Source organism: Convolutriloba macropyga, chromosome 7 (assembly GCF_964194025.1).
Source record: "Convolutriloba macropyga chromosome 7, txConMacr16.3, whole genome shotgun sequence".
NCBI lineage: Eukaryota > Metazoa > Xenacoelomorpha > Acoela > Convolutidae > Convolutriloba > Convolutriloba macropyga.
The window spans coordinates 58,166,275-58,184,343 of record NC_134474.1 but is presented as its reverse complement, the minus strand read 5'-3'; the positions used below and the strand labels follow the sequence as shown (position 1 = coordinate 58,184,343).

Genomic DNA, 18,069 nt, shown 5'->3' with positions numbered 1-18,069 from the left:
ATCTGCAGTGCCAGAAGTCAAAATGCCAGAAGTTGTTACTTAGCCAGAAGTTGAATTTCGTTGACTTTCGTCATTTTTAAACGTGCGCGTTTCGTGTTTTAAGCATGGTTAAAACACTCACGTGCACACTTTAAAATGCCGAAAGTCTGCAGTGCCAGAAGTCAAAATGCCAGAAGTTGCTACTTAGCCAGTAGTTGAATTTCGTTGACTTTCGTCATTTTAAAACGTGCGCGTTTCGTGTTTTAAGCATGGCTAAGTGACTCTGCAGAAGTCACTTCGAAATTCTGACTGAATATCTCGAACCGCTTCGCGGTTCTCGATAAACGCCAGAAGTTCTCAGTGACTTCAAGCAAAGTCACTTAACCATTACGTAAAACGATAAACAAAAACTGAAACAAATCGCAGACGAAAATGCATTAGTATAAATTACTTGGCAATTAGCTGTTTGACAAATACTTATAATCCCTTTAGTCAAATCCTGATTTCGGCTATTTGAAACACATTTCCGCGGAAACTATTTACAAGAGATTTGTTAGCTATCTGCCATAAGTAATGTAGCTTTTCTTCTGTCAGTCAAGCTGAAATCAATCGAGATGCTCTGGCCATTCGAATATGAGGCGGCCAGTCAAAATTGAGTGTTTTAGACGAAAGGCTTGGTATCTAAAACAAAAACTGCATATATCCTGCATCTACTACTTTAGGTCATCTAGCTATACGCAAAAAAGTAATAATCTATAATCACGCAACTTTCTGAAAAAATTGAAGAGATAACGAGAAATTATTCTTTTCTTTGATTATTCTTTCAGTTTTTTAAGCTTTTATCATGTTTAAACCAACTGTACTGGTTTAACAATTATTCTACCACCAATAAATTTTATTACACTTAACTAGAGAAGAAATAAACTCACCGAACAAACACACGGGAATGTCCTGAAACAATTGAAACATTTTTAAATTGAAGACAACTTGGCTCGATTTATGTGCACTCAATTGAGTTTACTCACAGTAAGCAGGTTCACATATTGCCCTCATTCGTTTCCATATTTGGCCTGGAATTGGCTAATAATTCAAGGATAAAATATGATTTCCTGATGATTCCCAGTTCGAGGTTTTCGTTTGCCCTCGTTTATGACGCAGACTATTTTTGAACGCACACAGGGGGTATGGTGTGTCAAACATACACAGGCGAGGAATTTTTCAACGAGCAACATAACCACACCAGTACTTACGGTCGAGTAAGGATCATATATGGTTTCACTGGTGCCTAATCTGGTTCGATCACCGATCACGGTAGGAAATACATTTCAGTTTGTGGACAAGGAACTTAATATTTAAAAAAAAACACTTTGGTCTAACCCAATTTGCAGAATATTGAAAACGGATGCAATATGGTCTCTCAAATCCTAAAGTTGGTATGGGTACTGTTATTATAATGACTATGAAACAATGACTATAAGGAATGATCAGCTATCAGCGTCGAATCCTTCGAAAGGCAAGTAAGAGTTGGGCTGCAATGGAGCGCTGCCAAATGCGCAAAACAATGTGAGAAAACGGGTTGAAACAGAAGGACGTTTCAGTTCCACAAAATCGACGGTTTTTAATCTGTTTCGAAAATGAGGGAACATTTAAAATTTTCAGAAGAATAAAAAAAAATTCAAATACTTATTTGCTACAAATTTCAAACATCGATTGTCAAAAATACTCTTACAATACTTTCATTACAGTCGGATTAAGTTTCAAATAATTTTCGTCATTAACGGCATTCTGCTCAGTTTTATCCAGTTTTGTTCATTACTGTTTCCGGACTTTTAAGCCATGAATATTTTCAGTTGATTGTGATTCTCTCACAACTGTAAAGTACGTGTTCAAAGCTGAAATATCAGCTAAAACTCGCTCACACGATAATTTTATCCTGCAAAATCTGATTTAAATTGACAATTTGGGTTTTCCGATAAAACAATTGAAAATTTTTACTGTGAGAACTAATAATTATCTTATAGTGGCTTAGCTTCGTTGTATCGTTTTAAAATTCTCTATTGTTAAACTTTCAAAAATGTGTTCTCGGGGAACCAATGACGGCTGAACTGACAACATTTTTAAACAATTGATTTCATCCCGTGTAAGCAAATATCAACCTAACAATGCACTCTAAAGCTGACAGAAGCAGTCTTTCGATGAGTAAATTCAATTTATATCACGTATAAAGGCAAAAACTTGTTCGTAACACCATCAAGGCAAAAAAGCATCGATTACTTACAGGCAAATCTAGCTTGATCTTTTTAGCAGGTAATTGTCTGAGCTCAGATTGGTCAAAAATACGTTTTCGAAACATAAAAATATTAAGCCTAAAAAGAGAGCGCAATCAATTTAGTATATTAGTAGGCTCAACAAAAATTATGCTAAACGAACTTTTTCCAGCTTTCTATGCCAAATAGAACGTATTTTGTGTGCATTTATATGGCTAAGAAATGACGTAATACTTTTCTCGCGGCTTTATATAAATAGCGCATTTCAATAGTCGCTGCTCTTTTATTTACTCAGTAACATCCTCCGGCCCGGAAGAATATGTTCGGAGGATTTTTACAAGCTTAACGAGTGGGCGGACCAGCGGTCCAGATGACGTGCGTACGACGGCGGAGCGGGCGACGTTGTCGGAGCCGTAACGGAGTTTTTCAATCCGAGCAGTTAGATAGTAACCTCTAGGGTTGCTTTCTTCAACGATCCAAACTAAATCACCGACCTTGAGGTGCTGCTCGGCAGGCGTCTGCCACTTAGATCTACGGATCAGCGCAGGTACATACTCCTTAATCCAACGTACCCAAATTTTATTGGCGTAGGACTGTGCACGGGAGTACCGCTTACGATGATCGAACTCGTCGACGCCAACGATAGACGGAATTCTGGTTGCTTGGTTACCGAGTAGGAGATGGTTTGGTGTTATTGCGCCTAGGTCGGACGGGTCGGCGCTTACGGGCGTTATCGGACGTGCGTTTAATACGTATTCAACAAGACAAAAAGTAGTGTTCAACACCTCATCTGTGAGGCGGCGTGTACCAAGGATGGTGTACAGTACCCTCTAAAAACTACGAACTAACCTCTCCCAGATGCCACCTTGGCGTGGCGCACTGGGTGGATTGAACCTCCACTTAATGCCCTTATGTGCAAGTTCGGTGGCAATGTTAAGCGTATTCGATTTTCCATACATTCACGGAGCTCTTTCTCCGCTCCAATGAAGTTCGTACCATTATACGACCAAATCATGGCAGGAGCTCCCCGACGGGAGACGAACCGCTCCACTCCCATTACACAGGAACTATTTTTCATGGACGGGACAATCTCAACATGGACAGCACGAGTAGTCAAACAACTGAAGAGAAATCCTCACCTCTTCTCGGTAGCCCGACGAACGGTGACGTAGAATGGGCCGAAGTAATCAACCCCGGTGTTGGTAAAAGGAGGAGACTGGTATGCTAGTCTCTCCTTTGGTAGGCCTGCCATGATCGGGTGAATGGTTGCTGCACGGAACTTTATACACAAGACGCAGTTTGATTTGATGGAACGCAGTGTGGAACGTAGTTTAAGGATAGAATAACGTTCCTGTACATTTGAACTTAAGTATTAAGTAATCGAAGCCCTGATGATGGTTCTTCAAATGAGTATGCCGCGGAAACAGTTTAACAAAAGTATGAAGCGCATCCAGCACGATAGGATGCTTAGTGTCAAAGTCAATTTCCCCTAGCCGTCGGAGTCGACCAGAAGAACGGATGAGACCATGAGGCCCATTAAACGGTGTAAACTGAGCAAGGCGGTTGCTCTTCTTAACGCATTTGTTGTCAAGAAGATCCTTTCTTTCAGTATTAAAAGACTCCTCCTGAACCAAGTACTGGAGATGACGCTCGGCTTCGTCAAGCTCAATAGGGTCGGCTATGCTGCCGTCTACGGTACGGTAGCTTTCATGAGATGGTAAAAGACGGAGCACATATGCGGTGACACGAAGTAATTTTTGATAAGAACTGAATTTATCAAACGGGATTAGATTAATGCTTTGTTCCTTAGGGGGCTTGGTTACGGATGCGACTAGAGATGAGATGGAGTCATCATCTTGTTCCTTAGTTACAACGCCGAGCTTGATGTTATCAACGACGTCAGTATTTGGTACAAAAGGGAATTGCTTAGTTCTCAGGAAGTCAGGACCCCTCACCCAGCTACTTGATTGCAAAACTTCAGCGGACATACCACGCGTGCCAGCATCCGCCGGATTAACACAAGTGGCGACGTGGTTCCATTGGTCAATGCTGGTGTTCTCCAGGATTTCACTGACACGACTTGCAATGAAGATGGTGTGTTTGTTTGTTGAGTTTATCAACTGCAAGACGCTGGTACTATCTGTCCACATGAAGACTTTGTCCACAGTAACCGTTAATGCTCGACAGATTTCCCTTCTTAAACGGGCAGCGAGGAGAGCGGCTTGTAATTCCAACTTAGGAACTGTCATTACCTTCATAGGTGCAACACGGGCCTTGCCCAAGACAAACGCCAGCTCTGTTATAAACTCCCCGGAGGTGCAAGTTACTTGAGCCCTAAGAAAACCTACTGCACTGAATACGTCTTGCGAGCTGTCACCAAACATGTGGAGTTCAAGATGTTGGAATGGTCCTGGTAACTTCTCGGTAAAGTGATCGCTGCTAACCGCGGCAGTTCTACACACCAGGCAAGGAATCTGTGAACTGTGTCCTTAGGCAACTCGTCATCCGAACTTTGTCCATTGACACGCCATACGCCTTTCAAGATTAAACGAGCACCAACAGTAAACGGTGCGACAAGACCAATTGGGCCGTAGACCTTTGACACTAGACTTAAAACCAAGCGTTGTATTAGACTTTTTGTGATGGTGCTGTTAGTACCTCTACTCACAACAAGAGTATCGTTGTTGTGATCCCTTAAGCCCAAGCACCTGCATTGATTCCTCCTTGGATGAAACGATGACCTTCGGTTCAGTGGATTGAGCTGACCCATCAATTCGGTCAGCCAGATCTCTTACATTGATTACAAACTTAGTAAGCTTGAGCCCACCTAGATGGAGAAGATGTACCAATTCCTTCGACCTAATGAGGGCCCTCTCGGGGGATTCCACTTAGTCTAAGTAATCGTCCATGTAGAAGTTCTCAAGGAGCTTCTGGTTACTCCTTGGTATTAACACTTGCCGTGCGTTGAAGTGCGTTGTTGGTGCAAATGGGCGAATCTTTTGCCCCAAAGATGTGGCGTGTATACTGGTGTACCACAACATTTGATGTGGGGTCATACCGCCACAAAAAGCGCAATGATGGCTGATCACATGGCAACACTCCATCCTGGAGGAACATTCCCTCGATGTTGGCGGATACGGCAAATGGATGTTGTCTGAACCGTAGGAGTACATAGATTAAGTTTTGCAGTAAGTCAGGTCCGGTGAGTAAGGACTTATTAAGAGATGCGCCATGGAATTTAGCTGCTCCGTTTATTACCGCACAGACCTTGCCCCGCTTGTTCGGGATAACAACCGGATGGTGTGGTAGGTACCACTCTCGTTCCGAGCAACTTTCCACCTGATCCCACCTTAGAGCATCTTTGACCCTTACTACGGAGCCTTTGTCTAAGTCCTCTTTGATGGTATTCGAGTATTTTTCCCTTAAAGTCTGGTCTTTTGCAAGCCGCTTTTCCAAAGATTTTGATTGAACATGCGCTGAGAAATAATTGTTGGGCAGTTCGATGTTATCTTCAACCCATAGCATTCCGACATTGTACTTTTTTCCATTATGCACGGTGGTGTTTTCAAGAATTTCATGCGCACGTGCATCCGAGGAGGATCGTGGGTCTACTTGCTTAAGTGCGCCGTACGACTCCATTTCGTACCAAGATTTTACCTGACTAGCGAGTTCAAAATCCTGCTCCATATTAGCTTTGAAACAAGTCGAGACTAAACCTGAAGACGACGGTAGAGGGCCGCTTAGAACGCAACATATGGGCAAGCGAACAGCGAAGGGCGAGGACTTCTCGTCGGCAGCCAAGTACTCTAACGGGCGGATTGCATGATACACATCCTGTCCAAGTATCATTTCGATGTTTCCATAGCAATATGTAACTGGGTCTAGAACTGCTAGGTGCTGGTATGTTTCCTGAAGTGCTTTAATGTTAGGGACATCGGCGCATACATTCAAATCTTCTTTTACGTAAGGGCTGACTTTAAATGGTTCAAATGCTTGGTTGTCGCGTGGTGTTACAATTAGTTCAACTAACTTAGTGTCTACAACCTCCTCGGTATTTATACCTTTGACTGTTAGTTTCAGTGCTGTACCGTGCAAAGCAAGTCTATTTGCAAGATCATTGGACACCCAAGAGTTACTGCAAGCGGTATCGCACAAAACTAAAGCCGTGGTATCTTTACCAGAAGAGCTCTTCAACTGTAATTCAGTCACCTGAAGGAGGTCTTTCACGTTACTCACAGATGACAAAGTAGTGGTCTTACTCGATGATTGGACACTAGAGAGTTTACTTTGATTTGCGCCAGCATTAGAATTACTATTGTTGTTTGAAGGGGATTTTGATGGATAAACCCTCTCAGCTCCATGAAGAAGTGTATTATGGGAGCTGTTGCAACTGTCCTTCCTGCATTTCCTGGGATTTGGGCATTGCCTGAACATATGCTTTTCTCTCAAACATGAGAAACACAGTTTTGCTTCCGCCACTACCTTTGCTCGCTGAGTGGGTGACTTTTTTTTAAATACCCTACACTCCCAGATGTGGTGGTTACCTTTACACATAATGCAGCGAGGGGTTGGAGGTGTTGCCGATGTTGAGGTTGGTCTCTGTGTGCCCTTAGAATGCGTATTAGCAGCAAAGGTTCTTGAGGCAACTTTAGTCTTTACTACTGAGTTGCTGTTATCCTCAGTTCTTGCCTTTGATGAAGTTTGTTTCATTAAATCATGTGCCTCGGCCTTCTTCTTCAACCAATCGTTGAAGTCAAGGAGTGTTGGTTTAACCCAATGTTTCTTCACTGTGAAGAGTGACCAAAACTCTTTCAGATTGGGTGGCAACTTTTGCACAGCCGTGTTAAGAACTAAGGCGCTCTTAAGGTCTGAGTCATATGAAAGTGATTTAAAGACCCCAACAAGACTTGAAATTGTTGCAGAATAGTTTATGATGTTATCACTATTGTGCACCTTTATTGGAGGAAAAGAGCTGAGTTTGTCTAGGTGTGCACTGACTACTGCCTGTGGTTGGCCAAATTTACGTTCAAGTGTCTTAAGTGCATCCTTATTCATTACACCACAGTATGCGAACACAGCGATGGCGGTTTTAGCTTTTCCAGTTACAAGAGTTTCTAAGTATGTTAACTTGACATCATCAGTCATGGACTGCAAGTCTATGGCGCTTTTAAATTGTCCGAACCATTCGTGCCACTACAGGGGATCACCATTGTACTGTGACAACTTCCACTCGGGCAGTGGATCGTTCTTCTTACAAGTAATTGCGTCCGCCAACTGCTTTATCAAATCCGCAGAGTCCAAAGAAGGAGCCGAAGGTGTGGGATGCGGCGGGCCACCCCAACACAACGGGCATGAAGTCTGATGCTACGTAATTTTGAGCGCCTGCTGCTGCTTGTACATGAGAGGAGCGGAGCGATGTAGTGATATGAGGGTTGTTTAACGGGGCCGGTTGTGCGGTATATAAAATTGCAGATGTACGTACAAGTGGTACTGCATTAGATGGGACTGCTGCCGGAAAACTCCCGACATTTGGATCCGGAGGAGCAGGAGGTGCGTGGGTTATAGGGACAAAATTTAGTGGCTGAAAACTCTTTTGTGGGTGTGGTGGATGAATTAATTGAGATAAAAAAACGTTTGCGGAGGAAATGAATGCTGCAGGCGGAGAATGGGGTAACAGATTGACATTATTCGCCACGGGGTTTGTGGCGTGTAGTGGGAGTGCTTGTGGCGGCGAAGGAGGAAAGCGGAATGCTGGTGGGATTAACGGGAAATGCGGTGGCGCGGAGTTTAGAACGGGGGATGGAGGGGCTGGTACATTTATGTGTGCCTGTTGCGGTTTAAGTGCTAGCGGAGCATTAGCGAGTGTATTTAAAGGTGGTGAACGCGGAGAGCTGAGTAAATTCAACTGTCCCGACATGCTCGACCTGCGAGGAAATTGATGATCTAAGTGTAACCCATTGAATTGCATTGTTGCCTGAGAAAGTTGTCGGGCTGTGTTTGGGGAGTTTAGTTGAGTTTGCATACCAAAGTTTATTGGTGGTGATGGAGGCGTATATTGAGGTTGTCGCTGCTCTTGCGTGATGTTGCTTGCAACAAGTGCATCATTGGTTACATTGGTTCTACTACTTGGTTCTTGCGGCTTATGGACAGGGAGGTTGATGTTGGCCTCAACTTGACCAGGTGTATTGAGATTGAAGTAAGAGTTTGGAAGTTGCGTTGAAGAAGGTCGTTGGACAATTGCTTGGTTGGATTGGGCGATGGAACCAGAAAAGTGCAAACTCGGTTCGCTTGCAAAATCTGCCATGTTCCCGGCCGGTGACGAATTAACCCAATCTTGAACAAATTTCTTGCTCTTGACTGAGTTTTTTTCCGTAAAGAGCCCACTTATTTTGCCTGTACCAGACCCGTCTGCTGATGATTTTGTCATCAACTCAATTTCCTCAAAGGCTGCAGTAGCTACTTCCTTTCGATGATCCTACTCAAGCTGCTCAATTTCTAATTCTCGCAATTTCGTTTGCTTTTCAATTTCAAGACGCTGTCTAGCAATGCGCAGCTTTGCCTCATGCTGTTTCTCAAGTTCCTCTCTTTTAAGTTTTGATAGTTCTAAGTCTCGTTGACGCTGACTTGATCTTTTTGAGGAACTCATATGTGAACCTGATCTAGAATGGTAAGAGCTATACAGCTCTACTGTCTCTTTGTCTTGAACCGAATTGATATACCCTCGAGCAGCAGCAATGAACTCGTCAGTTTTCTTTGTTACAGTCTCTAACCATTTTTCAAGGTTCTTACAGGCAGCGTCTGGATCTTCAGTCTTTTGTGCCAGATCAAAGAGCTCTTCATTCCTATCAACTACTCTAGTAAAAGCATCTTTGCACTTCACAATCAGACGTTCGATCTTAACGTTCCTGTTTTGCTTATCCACAGCATTGTTAATTTCACCGTAGATGATATTAAGTTCAGCCTCTAACTTTGCCCTAGCACTATAAAGTTTGTTGAATTTGTCCTGCAATGTTGTCATGATCTTATCAAAACAGGAACCACAAGTTTAATTTGGTACTATTATAAAGTACACACACATGCAACAATACAACACAAATGGGTTATACCGAACCCTAGTGTGGCGGTTTGCCTAGCAAACCGCGTATTAGCAAAGATGCTCGTCGAGTACAATAGTACACGGCGAAAGAAAGAAAGAACGGTGAGCGCAGAAAGCGCGACACGGGACAGAACGGGAGACGGGGCGGACGGGAAGAGACGCCGAACGAGTAACGCACGACGCAAAGGGAAACCGGACTGACGAACTGGAGCCTCGGGTAAACAGCGCGCGACAAAGCAGGAAAATGGCACGGGCGGGCGGAAACGTCGGGCGGACGGCGCGCGACGAAACGGGAAAACGATACGGACGAGAAAAAAACGTCGAGCGGGTAGCGCGCGACGGGACGGAAAACCGGGATAGCACGGGAGGGAGACGGTAAACCACAAGCGAGAAGGCGGGAAGATCAATGCTAGCAGACCACAGCAATGAATTCAACCAAACAAACTAGCCGTAACTCCAGAACAAACTTAAGTCACATTATAGCAAACCACCCTACCCAGACAACAAAGATCATACTACCAAAATTAATCAAGCTACAACAAACTGCTAGCAAACAAGTGGGGTGAAATTCACGAAAAAAACCAGCCGTAACTCCAGAATGAACTTAAGTCACACCCTAGCAAGCAACGAGAGTAAACAACCAACCAGCATACTAGCAGAAAAAAAATTACTACAGCAAAACTAAAATTACTACATCATACAACAGATAAACGGGGGATAGAAAGAAACATGGCGACAGGGAAAAAAAGGCGGAAACGGAAAGTGAAACCAGATAACCTGCGAAAAACGGACGGTAGTGAATAACTCGAAAAATGGGGAGAGCGGAACGTTTAGTAAAGCACTATTGGAGAGAACCAACAACAAACTAACCCGTAACTTGTGAGTAAACTAAGCCAAACCACCAGTTAGCGGGTAGACTCCCACAACAACGCAAGACTAAGTGACATTCAGGTCATCAAAAGCTTGAGTGAGTTCCGCCTCCTCGAACGCATCACGGGTGCGAAGCGTTTTACGACGGCGCTTAGAGAGTTTTTTCGGTCGGGAGCGGGTTATCAAGGACTGGAGGTTGTTCCTATGTGCTAACGCTACATTGAGTGTTTTCAGCTCATGCGCAGGCCTTTGGTGTAATGCTCTGTACTCTTTAAGTAAAATAGGGTCTTTCTGTTTACGTTTAGACACAATGTCTTTCACTAAATGGATGGTAACTTGAGTACTACGCTTGAGCTGATTGTAATTATCAGGAGTTCCCTCTCTGGGGCAATACATTATAGCTCCTATGAGCTCCTGATACTCTTCAAGCACTGCAATAAGCTGCGAAGGTGTTAAAGGCTTATTGTTGTTACTGCGATGACGGGATAATGAATTAATCACCACATCATGCCATATAACTAGCCTCTTTTTATCAGGCAAGAAATGACTCAATTGGAACTGAGCAGATTTTTGTACTTTCACCGCGTTAGGATTGACACTCAGACCCGGTAATGCGTAAATTTTTTTTTATAATGGTCTTATAACGCTTGAGGCAAACTTTTTATGGCGTGATGCAGTGAACTTGTAGCTAATATGAAAACCATATAGTGTTTTTTACAACATAATTGATTTGAGTTTTGCTCAAACTCCGAGCCCTGATGTTAAGTGCTCAATTTTCACGAGTTACCAAGAATAAGCGCTTATTTGCAAAAAAAATCAGTTATCTCATTCTTTTTTTTTCAAAATTTGAAAACCTTGACCAAACTCTTAATTCTACCCCTTTTTTATACAAATTTTCGACCCACCATCTATCAACGCTTTATATAGATTTTTTGCAAAATTTCATTAAATTTGGTCAATTTTTTCAAACTTTTTTTTGGCTTCGCTGAGTTTATTTCCTATAAGACTTTACCGGTTTCAATTACCAGTATTTAGCCCGATTTGGTCAATTCCAAAATTTTGACCAAAAATTTTCGAATTTGATGTTTTTCAATAAAAAAAATGTATGGTGTGGGTTGTCGGTGACCGTTATTCAAAAAAAATCAGATTATAGGAAATGAACCAAAAAAAATGAGGGGGTCACTAGATTTGCCGGTTTCTATGATATTAATTTAAAACATCAGAAGGAGTATCAATTTTGATTGAGTCTTACAAGTTTTTTCTCTTGTTGGGAAATTGACCTCTTGGTTGACACCAGTGGACATCAGCCTATAATTTGAGATTGTATAGTTGAATGCATTCGGCAGGTAATAGGTCTTCATCAAATCGGGTTTGTAGCCCATCTTCACCAAATGAGTGGCAAAGTCCCTCACGCGAATATGAACAGCTGCTAACACACAGTCTGGACCTGTGCAATTGGTGCTGTTCTGAGTTAGGTAATCAAACAACCCCTTTCCATGATTCCCGATATGTTTCTTGATTGTAATCTTGGATTGAAAGTCGGTCACATGCGCATCTGATCCGAGTCTTAGACGAATGAATTAGAATTCCCACTTCACGGTTCGCGGAAGAAGGGGGTGGGGGAAGGTGATGGGAATGAGTTGAATGAACTGAAGGGTAAAACGTAATTCGAATACGCATGAAAGGCTAAGATTTTAAGGAAAATTCTTTATTCATATTGCATTCAAATCTGCAAAAGTCTTTTGAGCTTCGTACACTATTACATAAAGTACGCGCTGAATTGCCAACGTGGCTCGGTCGCGGGGCTAAAATAAAGCTGACAGAAGCAGTCTTTCGATGAGTAAATTCAATTCATATCACGTATAAAGGCAACATCTTGTTCGTAACACCATCAAGGCAAAAAGCATCAATTACTTACAGGCAAATCTAGCTTGATCTTTTTAGCAGGTAAGTGTCTGAGCTCAGATTGGTCACCAATACGTTTTCGAAACATAAAAATATTAAGCCTAAAAAGAGCGCAATCGATTTAGTATATTAGTAGGCTCAACAAAAATTATGCTAAACGAAATTTTTCCAGCTTTCTATGCCAAATAGAACGTATTTTGTGTGCATTTATATGGCTAAGAAATGACGTTATACTTTTCTCGCGGCTTCATTTAAATAGCGCAATTCAATCATCGCTGCTCTTTTATTTACTCAGTAACACACTCGATTATTGTTCCGACCCCACTTGTGGGGGGGGGAGGAACTATATACTCAAATGGGTTTTTTTTTCAGTCAATTTTGGCCGATCGATATATTCATCGTAGAAAAATGTGAGTGGTATCATTAAAAAGCTCTTCCAGCTTAGAATTCAAAATTAAAAAGATTTTTTGAACTTCGTGTTTTTCGAGGAGTTATCGAGGATTGAAGTTTTGTGCGAAAACGGGATAATTAGCATGATTTTGGTCACATTCAGTGTAACTTTTCTTCAAAATAAGATCTTTTTAAATAAACATATTAAATCAAAATTTGATTTCAAGCCACAAAATTGATCAATTACGAGTCCAGTGCCTAATAGACGAAAGGCGATTAAAAGTCTAGTTATGGTCTCACAGGGAAGTTGACTATCAAAAAAATTCGAATTATTTTTTAGAGCTCTTTTTTTTTAGAAACTTTTAATATGTTTTTGTTTTTTTTGTCACCTAGAGACTAGTCACTTCTCATATCGAGGTTCCGTTAATGACAAACCTTGTTTACAGTCTAATGAAGCCCAATGAACAAAAAAAATTCGTTTTCAGGCAATCGCTCGTGTATTTTTTTGACTTTGACTCATAGTTTTCGTAATTTTAAATGAATTTTTGATTTCATTTTGAGGTTTTTTCTAATTTTTTGGAGTCCTATTGCATAGAATTTTTGACTATAAGTGCAAGTAAGGAGCGATAATTGAACCTATCTAGAGCTTTGAGTGTACAGCTAACGGCTGTCAAATCTTTAAAAGTGATTTTTCGAGAATTTTTCTTATCATTAACCGATCCTTAACTTCTTTTCGTGAACTGTAAGTCAGTCTCAGTAATAAAAGGACCCCCTTCGTTTCTACTGCAACCAAAATTAATCTGGTTAGTGGCTCTATTTTCTAACTATTCGTTATATGACTTCAATGCCACAAGACTACAAAATTAAAAATAAAGTTTCAATTTTTTCTTATTATTGGTCGCTCTTGAAATTATATTACATTATCCTGAAACTGATATCTCCCAGTGGCTTAGAGAAATGGTTCAATGGATCATGGTTAAAGTTTTCAGAGAAAAGCTTATGGTTTAAATAGCTTCGACACTTTCTTCTCGCACTTTTCTATTGAATTTTTGGGTTTTGCCTGTATTTGTTGTTGTCTCCATAGCAATAAGACTTATTGTGATGTCCCATTGATTACCTATGCACGAAAAAAATCCCTGTCCTCCAACTGAGGCATAACTGAGCGTATTTTTTAATTTTCGTTCAAAGCTATTGAGTTTAATATCTGTTAAGACTTTCATTTTAATGATTTTTCGGGAAATTTTTTTAACATTAACCAATCCTAAAAATCTTTTCGTGAACTGTAAGTCAGTCTCAGTAATGAAAGGACCCTTCCTTTCTACTGCAATCAAAATTAATCTGGTTAGTGGCTCTATTTTCTAACTATTCGTTATATGACTTCAATGCCACAAGATTTCAAAATTAAAAATAAAAACTTCGATATTTTCTTATTATTGTTCCCTCTTGAAATTATATTACATTATCCGGATACTGATATCTCCCAATGGCTTAAAAAACTTTTTCAATGGATCATGGTTAAAGTTTTCACAGAAAAGCTTATGGTTTAAATTGCTCCGACACTTTCTTCTCGCACTTCTCTATTGAAATTTTGGTTTTTGCCTGTATTTGTTGTCGCTTCCATAGCAATAAGACTTATTGTGATGTCTTATTGATTACCTATGCACGAAAAAAATCCCTGTCCTCCAACTCAGGCATAACTGAGCGTATTTATTAATTTTCGTTCAAAGCTATTGAGTTTAATGTCTGTTAAGACTTTCATTTTAATGATTTTCCGGGAAATTTTTTTAACATTAACCAATCCTAAAATTCTTTTCGTGAACTGTAAGTCAGTCTCAGCAATGAAAGGACCCTTTCTTTCTACTGCAACCAAAATTAATCTGGTTAGTGGCTCTATTTTCTAACTATTCATTATATGACTTCAATGCCACAAGATTTCAAAATTAAAAACAAAAACTTCGATATTTTCTTATTATTGTTCCCTCTTGAAATTATATTACATTATCCGGATACTGATATCTCCCAATGGCTTAAAAATATTTTTCAATGGATCATGGTTAAAGTTTTCAGAGAAAAGCTTATGGTTTAAATTGCTCCGACACTTTCTTCTCGCACTTTTCTATTGAAATTTTGGTTTTTGCCTGTATTTGTTGTCGCTTCCATAGCAATAAGACTTATTGTGATGTCTTATTGATTACCTATGCACAAAAAATATCCTTGTCCTCCAATTGAGGCATATGTGAGCGTATTTATTAATTTTCGTTCAAGGCTATTGAAATTAATGTCTGTTTAGACTTTCATTTTAATAATTTTTCGGGAAATTTTTTTTAACCAGTCCTAAACTTACTTTCGTGAACGGCAAGTCAGTCTCAGGAATAACCAAACCCCCTTTTTTCTAGGTCAACTAAAGCTAATCTATTTAGCGGTTTTATCTGCTAACTATTGGTGTCATGACTTCGATGCACGAATTTTCGATTTTTTTTTAGTTTTTAGATAATTTTTCTCATGATTTTGGTTCCTTTTGGAATTTCAACACAATATCCTATTTCTGATTGTTGCATTGGCTTAGAGAAGACGTTAGAGGGATCATACATAAAAATTTCAGAGAAAAGTTTATGCTTTGAACGGCTTCGACACTTTCTTCTCGCACTTTTCTACTTAATTTTTGGATTTTGCCTGTTTTTGTTGGTTTTCATAGTCAATTTTTTATTGTAATGTGCTTCTGATGACTTATGAATGACAAATATCCTTTTTGTCTCCTCATGAATTATCATGGCGTCATTATTAGCTTCCGTTGAAAGCTTGATTTTAATTGCGTTGATACTACGGGTTTTCTCAAAAATTTCGTGGTTTAAATGTTTTGTTCATGTTTGTTGATTTATTGGAGTCAAATTGTTAAAAAGAAGTATCCCATTGCTGTTAAAATTATTTGAAAGTAGAAAAGTTTTTACTGAAAAATTCTTTTCTGAATTGCTTCGACAATTTTCTCGCTTAATTTTTTTTTTTGAATTTGCTCTCTTGCCTTTGTTTTTTATTCTTTAGGTAGCCATAAAGTGTTGACCATTCTCATTAAAGATCGATAAATTAAGTTACCCGAAGCAGTTAGTTCATAGTGAATAGTTTTGAAGTTCATGATATTATAAATATTTGAGTTTTTAAAGGATTTGTCATTTTTTTCAGTTTTTGTGGTTCTTTTCGTCAACTTGTGACTTTTTCTCATCATTGAGAGGTCCCATACAATTCCTTGTTTTTTTCAAAATTAACATGTTTCCCGATATTCTGAAATAAAGGATGTTTTGTTTGTTGTACAAAATGCGTTTTGATAAAAATTATGTGAGTGGTGTATTTGTGTTCCTTTAGCACAACCGCGTAATAACAGATCCAAATGATTTTTAAATATGGCCCAATTGAACTTTTTTCTTCATTCAGTATAATTTTATCTGAGTTAGTAAAATTAGAAATTGGAATAAAAATGCATATTTTCAGACAATAGCTAATGATTTCAATGGCACCAATAGTTTGTGTTTTCGGAATGTGTGTAAACTGCTGATCGTAATTTTTTTTTAGTGTTTCTGCTTCTTTAGTCCATTCCGATGGCTTAGTCTAACCAAAATCAGGTCCTATTGGTTTCATTATGACATTTTAGTAAATTTATCAACAGCTATTTAGTTAAAAGCTATTGTTTTTTAAGACTTTTGAAATTAATTGGTTTAAAAAAATGTTAATTGATTTTTGATTATCGCCTCATTATTTCTTCTGTTTGTCGACTTGTAACCTAGTCTTTTTAAGGAAAAATACTATTTGCAGCGAAGTTAGGAAAAATTAAATTTGTGTAGTTAGGGTTTTGTCTGATTGTAATTTGACGTTGATACTAGGTGCTTTTAATTTTAGATATTGAGTTTTTGCCGTGCAATTTGTTTTTCCTTTTTGTTGTTGTTGTTTTTTCTCGTAGTCTTTTTAATGGCAGATCTCGTTGTAATGAGGCATGGCAATACTTAATTCAATTATTAGTTTGGTTGTGTAACATTCATTGTCAAAAATTTAGGTCAAAAGACAGTTAAGTCAAAAATGTAGATGAGCGCGGGTCGGAACATCATGTGCGAATGCACATTAACGAGCCGCCTTGTTTGTAGATAAAGTGATTAACTCAGAATGTTCGCATTTTCTTGCCTTAACAACACATTCATTAATGAGGGGACTCAAAACAATCTTTTAGTAAGTATCTTGAAGGAAAAATGGATATATTTTCGGAAATTAGCCTCAAAGATCGAAAATTAGCCATAAAGCAAAAAAAGCATCACAAAAATTTTTTAAAAAAAACAAATTTGCTTACTTTTATTGCAAAAAAAAATAAATCAGTTGAAGTACAGTTTAACTAAAGGCTATAAACTCAGTATTTCAGCAAAAAACGTTCGCTCGAAAAAATTCTTAATACCCTATTATACAAAAACTTCGCCAACGGTGTGCACTAGTTTATGACGTTATAATTAATTTTGTTTTTGGACTCAACCACTTTTTTCACTGTATTAGGTAAAGTTGCTCTACAAATTATCTACACTGGTTTCATTTGAATCAGTGAATGACGTTAGTCAGAGGTCAAGCGGGTTAATCAAAAAACATCAATTAAAGGTAAAGGTAAATATTGAAATATGGTTCGAATCCTCCGGAATTTTATGGAACTAAAATTCTGCTAAAGTAACATTTCACTTTAAATTCATGAGAACTGTTAACCTAATCAACCTTTCACTGAAACAGAAATTTGGTAACAAAAACAATGAAGAAAAAAAGAATGAAAAAAGACTGGCAATGATCCGAGAAAATTTACCATAAATTATCCTGAACTTACGGTGAGAAGTGTTATTTTTATCCAATACCTCACAACAAAATAGGCTAAACTGTAAGAAAGGTGCCTACAGATGAAACCCAGGAAATAGTCAAGCTAATGAAAAGAAGATCAAAAGAAACAGATTTAAAATTTGTTAACAGTATTCAAAGCATATGGCAACAAATTTGCAAGGTATCAAAAATTGTTTTTCGGAGAGCTTTTTCTTCAGCGTCTGCTTCAACAGAAGATTGTATATTGCATTAGAAGAAATCTGACACACTTTAGATAATAATACACATCTTTTAAAAATAATGTCCATAAAAATACGTCTAGATACCAAATACGCTTTAGAGAAGTGTATACCAGAAAACTATGTCAAGGGCCAAATAAACAAGTGCAATAGTAAAAAAAAACAAAAGAAACAATAAGATGCAAAACTTTGCCCAAACTTAATAACTGTTGTTATAAAAGAAGGTTTTAAACCGAATTTGCATACAAATAACCCAAAGTTTATACAAGAGTTAACAGCTGCAACCCTAAAATTTCTATTTTTAAAATTTTCAAAACAAATATCTCCCATAGAAGCAGGAAAATATATAACAAACATGTCGTTTAAAACAGCAAAAAACAAGCAAAGTATCTCAAAATTGGTTTATAAATATATATGTCTGATTACTGATTAAAAACAGTGCAAATTTTCCTAAGCTTTGGAATTATTTAATAAAATCTATTAAAAAGAC

The 18,069-nt window shown here is 38.9% G+C and overlaps 1 protein-coding gene across 1 annotated transcript in view; it reads right to left on the bottom strand.

Moving 5' to 3' along the window:
- Nucleotides 1–208: 208 nt before the first annotated feature.
- The window catches only part of LOC142343082 (uncharacterized), a 99,896-nt gene continuing 82,035 nt past the window's right edge, over nt 209–18,069 (bottom strand). Inside the window, exons 16-17 of the mRNA XM_075394769.1 lie at nt 909–930; nt 209–660 (exon numbers count right to left, since the gene is read on the bottom strand). Of these exons, the coding sequence (XP_075250884.1) occupies nt 641–660; nt 909–930 (42 nt within the window). The 3' untranslated portion in view covers nt 209–640. The remainder of the gene's footprint in view (nt 661–908; nt 931–18,069) is intronic.